The sequence below is a fragment of the Oryzias latipes genome, chromosome 18 (genome assembly GCF_002234675.1).
Source record: "Oryzias latipes chromosome 18, ASM223467v1".
NCBI classification, from domain to species: Eukaryota; Metazoa; Chordata; class Actinopteri; order Beloniformes; family Adrianichthyidae; genus Oryzias; species Oryzias latipes.
The window spans coordinates 3392210-3401252 of NC_019876.2; the positions used below are offsets into that span (position 1 = coordinate 3392210).

A 9043-nucleotide genomic window follows, 5' to 3' on the forward strand; every position below is an offset into this window, starting at 1 on the left:
CGATCTGACACACACTGGATGGGTCTAATGACTGGGCTGCACAGAGCAGGAGCAGACAGAGCTTCTGTAAATCAGCCTCCAAAGCTGAACTGAAGTTTGTTTTTCCATCTTTGACACACCTGAGTTTCTGGTTTACAGGAAATGAAACGACGGCGTTCCCAGTGAAGACGAGAAGTGGCGCAGAAAGAAAATACGATGGCGTCTGTCAAATTCTCCTGTTCTATCTGTCTGGATATTCTGAAGGAACCAGTGACTGTTCCCTGTGGACACAGCTACTGCATGAGCTGCATCAAGACCTACTGGGACGGAGAAGATCAGAGGGGAAACCACAGCTGTCCTCAGTGCAGAGAGACCTTCACTCCCAGGCCGGTTCTGGTGAAGAACATCATGTTAGCAGAGTTAGTGGAGGAGCTGAAGAAGACTGAACTCAGATCTGATCTCTGCTACGCTGGACCTGAAGACGTGTCCTGTGACGTCTGCTCTGGAATGAAGATGAAAGCCGTCAAGTCCTGTCTGGACTGTCTGGCTTCTTACTGTGAGGAACATCTCCAACCTCACTCTGTTGCTCTAGCTTTACAGAAACACAAGCTGGTCGACCCCTCCAGGAATCTACAGCAGAACATCTGCTCTCTGCATGATGAGGTGATGAAGATCTACTGTCGTACTGATCAGCAGAACATCTGTTATCTCTGTCTGATGGACGAACACAAAGGTCATGAGACGGTTTCAGCAGCTACAGAAAGAATGGAGAAGCAGAAGAAGCTCCAGGAGACTCGACAACAAATCCAGCAGAAGATCCAGGACTGTGCAAAAGCTGTGAAGGAGCTCCAGCAGGAGGTGGAGGACATCAACACTTCTGCTGACAAAGCAGTGGAGGACAGTGAGGAGATCTTCTCTGAGATGATCCGTCTCCTCCAGAACAGAAGCTCTGAGGTGAAGCAGCAGATCAGATCCCAGCAGGAGGACGAAGTGAATCGAGTCCTGGATCTTCAGGAGAAGCTGGAGCAGGAGATCAGAGATCTGAAGAGCAAAGACAGAGAGATGGAGCAGCTCTCTCACACAGAGGAGCACAGCCAGTTCCTGCACAGATACCCCTCACTGTCTGCACTCAGTGAGTCCACACACTCATCCAGCTTCCACTTTAGTCCTCTGAGGTACTTTGAGGAGGTGACAGCAGCTGTGGCAGACACCAGAGACAAACTACAGGAGCTCCTGAGGGACAAACGAGCAGACATCTTACCGACTCTGATCCAATACCAGGACTCGTAAAATTCTTCTGAACTAAACACGGCACATGAGCTGCTGGAAATTTCTGAGGGGATTCAGAAAGTAATAATAATGAGAGAAAGTCATTTCTATACGTTTCATCTGGACCGATTCACTAGAAGGTGGCAGGTTCTGAGCAAACAGGGTCTCTTTAAGAGCATCAGCAGAGAAGGTGATTATAACGACACTTCATTTGGATTAAACAAGAAGTCGTGGGCTCTATGCTGTTCAGAGGACAGTTATACATTCTATCACAAGTAAAGACACGTCTGTCTCAGGACCTTATTCCTCCAGGGTGGGGGTGTACCTGGACCATGGAGCGGGTGTTCTGGCCTTCTACGCCGTCTCTGAAACCATGACTCTGCTCCACAGAGTGCAGACCAAGTTCACCAAACCGCTCCATGTTGGGCTTTGGCTTCTGCGCTCAAACAGAACCACCGCGGAGATTGTGAAACTCACCCGATGATGAGTTGTGATGGCATTTCAGAGCTTTGAATTTCCTTCATCACATCAAAATATACCAAGAACTTGTGTCAAGTGTCAATTATCAGAAAATGTATGGACTCTGTGCGAGCAACCGTCCGAAGGGCCTAAACCTGCTTACACTATTTCACTTGCGAAAAAAGTAAATTTTAAATCAATTGTCAATTTGGTATTTTAATCAAAATTTTAAATGTATTTTCACAAGAGAGGGACTATTTGATACATGGTGTGACATGCTGTCATGGTAACGGCTAAAGCCCCCTCTGTCACAGCTGGTTTATGACGACCGCTGACTGTATCTAAGAACTGGACTGACTGGGTGTGACATCGCCCATAGAAAACAGTTCATTTCCATCTCTGACAATTTAGTCAGTTTTTTGCAATACATTGCCGCCTTGTTGGAGCCAGATGAGGTCAGTAAGCAGTGAGTCAATGGTCTGCGTCAACGTCTCTATGATAACTACTCTCACCAATCAGGAGAGAGCTTGTTGGAACCTCATTGAGGTTTGGTTTTAAATGTTGTGCATTTAAAACTTACTTATATTGAGGCATGTGATTGTTCAGTTTATAACGTGAACCACAGCAAAAATATCATGATAAAAGTGATATATTATCAAGAACATGTTAAAAAAGGTAAAAGATCAAGAATGGCTGTTCTGACAAATAGAAGGACTGAGTAGCAGTTGTTTCTTCCACTTGCTGTTTAGAATGCCAGAGTGGAAGGGTCCCTCTGTCCAGTTCTCATACCCAGTCAATGAAAAGGACTAGCCAGCAGGAAAAATGTATATATGGTGAAAGTGGTATATATGGTAAAAGTGGTATAAATGGTAAAAGTGGTAAACATGGTGAAAATGGTATAAATGGTAAAAGTTGTATATATGGTAAAAGTGGTAAACATGGTAAAAGTGGTATATATGGTGAAAGTGGTATACATGGTAAAAGTGGTATATACAGGGCTCCAGACTGCGAGCAATTGGTCGCATTTTGCGACCAAAATTTGAGAGTGTGCGACTGAATTTTACATCCAGTCGCACATGCGCGACCAGTAAATTTGCCTCCCCCACCCTTCGTATTTTTTATACATTAAACGTGGAAGGGGCACGTCAATGATCAATGAAATAATCAATGAGACGCGAGCGCACACGCACGCAGGCAGACACACACACTCGCGCACATACTCATGAAACGCGAACACGTACACTCTCGCGTGATACCTGTCTGTGAGGCGGCCACTGCGTGTGAGAAGAATAGGGAAAGCCACTGTGAGTGGCTAAAATGCGTGGAGGGGGCGGGGCCTAGAGATAATCGAGTGCGCGTAAACATCTGTGGGAAGGAAACGGAGACAAATATCACAACCTGATATGTGCGTCTGAACTATGGGTAAGCAAACTATTGATTCGTTCTTCCGACCTGCGGCTAGTGTACCAGTGCCAGAGTGTACAGCAGGGGTCTCAAACTCGCGGCCCGCAGGCTATTTGCGGCCCCCAAGATCATATTTTGAAGGTTTAATGTTTAATATGAAGGTTTAATGTTACTGCAGACCGCCAGTTTGTATGAATGACACTTTTTCATTGTTGTGCGCGGAGCTGACCAACCAATCACAGTGGGGTATATGACTCTTGGGGGCGTGACAATGACAGGGTTTGAAAGCAGGACACCTGACAGCCCCCTCCCTCCCCGGACCACATTAAGGAGTTCCTTACTTTCCTTTAGAACGTATCTATTCGCTCGTAATTTTCTAAATACATGCAGTCCGTGCTGAACTTTTCTCTGGGTCACACAGAACCGGTTTAGGTTTTGGTTACGGTTACGGCGGCGCATCAAAGGGTTATGCACGGCCGTTACGGCAGCACACCGCTCCCGCGGGAGTCGGGTCAGCTGAGGAGAATAAATGTCCCACACCTACATGCGTGACCGCTAACGGATCTTGAACTTTAAACACGCTCGAGCAAAAACAACATTAGTTTTAGACACACTGAAAATACGTGGGGAAAATGCAACGATAGACGTGTTTGAGATGAACCGGCACCTCGCCTGGATCGTTGGGGAGACCGGGGGGGGGGCTGTGAGATGAAGGCGAATCTGCAGCAAGACTGAAGGAGGACAGGAAATTGGAGTTGTCCTTAACATTCAATTTAGTTTCAATATTCTTCTCCCCCTTAGTATGATCTGTGTTATTACATATTTTATGATTATTTTAATGTTTTGTGATGTATGTAGCCTTTTTTAATGAATTGGTATTTTAAATTGTTTTAATTAATCACTCCACTACAAAAACCATCAGGACACATGTCCCATAATGCATTGTTTTGTAGTCTGTAGGGCAGCTTTCAGTCAGTTCAGTTTCCAGCTGTGTCCGGGTAGGTTTGCCCCTTGCTCCCACCCCTTTCTCGCGATATTTTTGTGATGATTGACAGTTGATGTTGGAGCAAAAACAAAAATATATGTCACACACCAGGTGATCTGCGCAGCGTTGAGTTCACCTGGGTGATCTGAAACACGCTTATTGTGCATCTTGGCTGCACCTATTTGGTGTCACAAAGATAAATTTCCATCCGTTTTCTTTACTTATCTGTACTGTCATGACAGCGATGGTGCTGTCATTTTACCTTCTTGTTGCATTTTCAAAAGTGAAGAATGAAATGTGACACTGAATTAGAAACAGCACATTGTAATTTCTGCATCTATTATTAAAGTATTTATTAGTGATACAGTGGAAATTAGTAGATTTGATTAGAATGTTGATTTACGGTATGCGCCCCTAAATTTTCTGGTTGCGCCCCTAAAATTTTCAGTTAGGGGCCACTGTGCTCCTAGTGAAAAAAGTTAGTCTGGAGCCCTGTATATATGGTAAAAGTGGTATAAATGGTAAAAGTGGTAAACATGGTGAAAGTGGTATATATGGTGAAAGTGGTATACATGGTGAAAGTGGTATATATGGTAAAAGTGGTATATATGGTAAAAGTGGTATATATGGTGAAAGTGGTATAAATGGTAAAAGTGGTATACATGGTAAAAGTGGTATATATGGTGACAGTGGTATAAATGGTAAAAGTGGTAAACATGGTGAAAGTGGTATAAATGGTAAAAGTGGTATATATGGTAAAAGTGGTAAACATGGTGAAAGTGGTATATATGGTAAAAGTGGTATAAATGGTAAAAGTGGTAAACATGGTGAAAGTGGTATATATGGTGAAAGTGGTATACATGGTGAAAGTGGTATATATGGTAAAAGTGGTATGTATGGTGACAGTGGTATAAATGGTAAAAGTGGTATATATGGTAAAAGTGGTATATATGGTGAAAGTGGTATAAATGGTAAAAGTGGTATACATGGTAAAAGTGGTATACATGGTAAAAGTGGTAAACATGGTAAAAGTGGTATACATGGTAAAAGTGGTATACATGGTAAAAGTGGTATACATGGTAAAAGTGGTATACATGGTAAAAGTGGTATAAATGGTAAAAGTGGTAAACATGGTGAAAGTGGTATATATGGTGAAAGTGGTATACATGGTGAAAGTGGTATATATGGTAAAAGTGGTATAAATGGTAAAAGTGGTAAACATGGTGAAAGTGGTATAAATGGTGAAAGTGGTATACATGGTGAAAGTGGTATGTATGGTAAAAGTGGTATAAATGGTAAAAGTGGTAAACATGGTGAAAGTGGTATATATGGTGAAAGTGGTATACATGGTGAAAGTGGTATATATGGTGAAAGTGGTAAACATGGTGAAAGTGGTATATATGGTGAAAGTGGTAAACATGGTGAAAGTGGTATATATGGTAAAAGTGGTATACATGGTAAAAGTGGTATAAATGGTAAAAGTGGTAAACATGGTGAAAGTGGTATATATGGTAAAAGTGGTATAAATGGTAAAAGTGGTAAACATGGTGAAAGTGGTATATATGGTGAAAGTGGTATACATGGTGAAAGTGGTATATATGGTAAAAGTGGTAAACATGGTGAAAGTGGTATATATGGTGAAAGTGGTAAACATGGTGAAAGTGGTATATATGGTGAAAGTGGTAAACATGGTGAAAGTGGTATATATGGTGAAAGTGGTATACATGGTGAAAGTGGTATATATGGTAAAAGTGGTAAACATGGTGAAAGTGGTATATATGGTGAAAGTGGTAAACATGGTGAAAGTGGTATATATGGTGAAAGTGGTAAACATGGTGAAAGTGGTATATATGGTAAAAGTGGTATACATGGTAAAAGTGGTATAAATGGTAAAAGTGGTAAACATGGTGAAAGTGGTATATATGGTAAAAGTGGTAAACATGGTGAAAGTGGTATATATGGTGAAAGTGGTAAACATGGTGAAAGTGGTATATATGGTGAAAGTGGTAAACATGGTGAAAGTGGTATATATGGTAAAAGTGGTATACATGGTAAAAGTGGTATAAATGGTAAAAGTGGTAAACATGGTGAAAGTGGTATGTATGGTAAAAGTGGTATAAATGGTAAAAGTGGTAAACATGGTGAAAGTGGTATATATGGTGAAAGTGGTATACATGGTGAAAGTGGTATATATGGTAAAAGTGGTAAACATGGTGAAAGTGGTATATATGGTGAAAGTGGTAAACATGGTGAAAGTGGTATATATGGTGAAAGTGGTAAACATGGTGAAAGTGGTATATATGGTGAAAGTGGTATACATGGTGAAAGTGGTATATATGGTAAAAGTGGTAAACATGGTGAAAGTGGTATATATGGTGAAAGTGGTAAACATGGTGAAAGTGGTATATATGGTAAAAGTGGTAAACATGGTGAAAGTGGTATATATGGTGAAAGTGGTATACATGGTGAAAGTGGTATATATGGTAAAAGTGGTATACATGGTAAAAGTGGTATAAATGGTAAAAGTGGTAAACATGGTGAAAGTGGTATATATGGTAAAAGTGGTATACATGTTAAATGTCATTTTATAGGTGTCATTATCACTGTTTAATAGGACACCCTGCAGCCAATCAGAAACAACTATTCACTCTGACCGTTCTATAATGTTGGCGACATGTAAACGTTTCAGGGTAACACTAATATAGTAGGTAATGAAAATATTCTTTCACTAAAGACTGCACCTAAAACTTGCAGTTTGTATTAAAAATTAGATTAATGTGGTAACGAATGGAGTATGAACAAAAGACGACGTGAAAATATAAATATATAAATATCAATTGTTTTTTTTTTTTTTTTTTTTTATTTTATTTATTTGAATTAGGACAATGCATATTAAACAATGTTTCAGCAGCTGCTTTAACATAAATATGCCAGAGTTAGCACAGGAGCTAAATTTCATCTGTTGTCCTAGGACAGGATAAAAATATCAACACTTACATTTACAACACAATGAAATAGCACAATATTAGAGGTAAAAATATTTACAAAGGTTATTACAATAAAAAGCAAGTCTAAAAATTCCAAGACAGTCACAGAAAAACAACAATAACTAATGTTTGCAGGACTGGTTTGTTTTTAACCATCGTTTAAGAGCTGTTTGGAAGGTAGGGTAGTTTTCCCAGTTCCTAATGTGCTGTGGCAGCGTATTCCATAGCTGTGTGCCTCTAATTGAGACCACTGTTTGGCTGAATTTAGTCCTGCGCCTTTGAACATTACAGTCCCCTCGAGTTAAAGCCCTGGTGCCTATTCCAACATTTGTTTTTTTACTTATAAAATCTAACAAGGGGGGAGGGGCCAGCCCATTCAAAACTTTAAAAATGAGACAGGCATCCATGTACATTTTATAACTTTCAAAGTCCATCATGCCATACTTGGTTAGAATGTCACAGTAATGATAACGCAGAGGCTTTTTGTCTAAAACTTTCAGGGTTCTCTTAAACAGAGACTTGAGGGGTTTCAAAGTGCTTTCGTTTGTCTGGGACCATGTAGTAAGACAATAAGTTATATGACTAAAAATCAATGAATGCATGTAAACCTTTGCAGCCTCAGTAGTTAGAGAAGACCTTATTTGTTTAAAATTTGACAGATTAAATTTAACAATATTGGATATTTTCTTTACATGATCTTTAAAAGTTAAATTTGAATCAAAGATTACGCCAAGATACTTAAATTTTTCTACAACTTCCAATCGCTCCCCATTGACCACTACAGATGGTTGTTCTTCCCTCGTTGGCTGACGTGAAAAAAACATACATACAGTCTTTTTAGTATTGAGATGTAAGCTTGACCTTTGGAGCCACTGAAAGATTGGAACCATGGCTCCAGACAGAACTGCAGCTGCTTCAGCTTTTGTTTTGGCATGAGCATATAGAACTGTATCGTCTGCATATAATTGTATTTTTGTTTTGTTGCATACATCTGGCAGGTTGTTCACATACAAGCTGAATAAAAGTGGCCCCAATACTGAGCCTTGAGGAACTCCATCTGAACAACTAAGAAACGATGACTGTGAATTTTCAATTTGTACAGCTTGTTTTCTGTCATGGAGATATGATTTCATCCAACAGAGGGCACTGTTCGAGAAATTAAAATATGATAACTTTGCAAGGAGAAAATCATGATTAATAGTATCAAAAGCACGTTTCAGATCAAGGAATACAGCACCCACAAAGCCTCCCTTGTCAAGCAGCTGTTTCACATTTTCAAGGAAATAACAAGTGGCTGTATCAGTGGAGTGATATTTTCTGAAGCCAAACTGCATTGGATGGAGAGAGGTTTGACTGTTGTTGAGATGTATAGTTAGTTGTGTTGTGACCCATTTTTCTAAAATTTTTGAAATAATTGGTAGAATGCTTATTGGACGGTAGTTCTCAGGTTTTGTTTTGTCCCCAGACTTAAAAACAGGTATAATCCTAGCAATTTTCCATGTTGTTGGCACTATGCTGTGGTTAATGGACAGATTAATCAGATGTACTATTGGGTGTGCGAGAACATCTTTATGTTGCTTAATAAAATGACTAGAGAAACCATATGCATCTCTAGCTTTGGAGCTTTTGAGGGATGAGATTATTTTTAGAACATCAGGAGCAGAAATTTCCTTAATATGAAATATTGGCTTACTATTGTCTACAGATTTCCATGGGATATCTGGACATTTTAGTTGTCGCGTTAAATCTTCAATTGAACTAATAAAAAAGTTATTAAAACTGTTGACAATAATATCCAAATTGTCCGTTAATGCACCATTTATCTTAAGCTGGAGCTCTCTGGTGTTATGCTCTTTTATGCGTCCTAATAGCTTATTTAGGTGCTTCCATACAATCTTTCCATTTCCATTTGCTTTAATAATTGAATTAATGAAAAAGTTTGCCTTTGCTTTACGCATGT

At 39.8% G+C, this 9043-nt stretch overlaps 2 protein-coding genes across 2 annotated transcripts; both read left to right on the plus strand.

Annotated features, from left to right (window-relative positions):
• The first annotated feature begins 101 nt into the window (after positions 1-101).
• On the plus strand, positions 102-2586 carry LOC101174138 (E3 ubiquitin/ISG15 ligase TRIM25-like). Its single transcript, XM_023966102.1, has one exon. It carries the CDS (start codon positions 196-198, stop codon positions 1267-1269), a length of 1074 nt encoding a protein of 357 aa, XP_023821870.1. The 5' UTR covers positions 102-195; the 3' UTR covers positions 1270-2586.
• Positions 2587-4517: 1931 nt separating this feature from the next.
• Positions 4518-6819, plus strand: LOC105353826 (collagen alpha-2(I) chain-like). Its single transcript, XM_023966096.1, has one exon. It carries the CDS (start codon positions 4989-4991, stop codon positions 6705-6707), a length of 1719 nt encoding a protein of 572 aa, XP_023821864.1. The 5' UTR covers positions 4518-4988; the 3' UTR covers positions 6708-6819.
• Positions 6820-9043: the final 2224 nt, after the last annotated feature.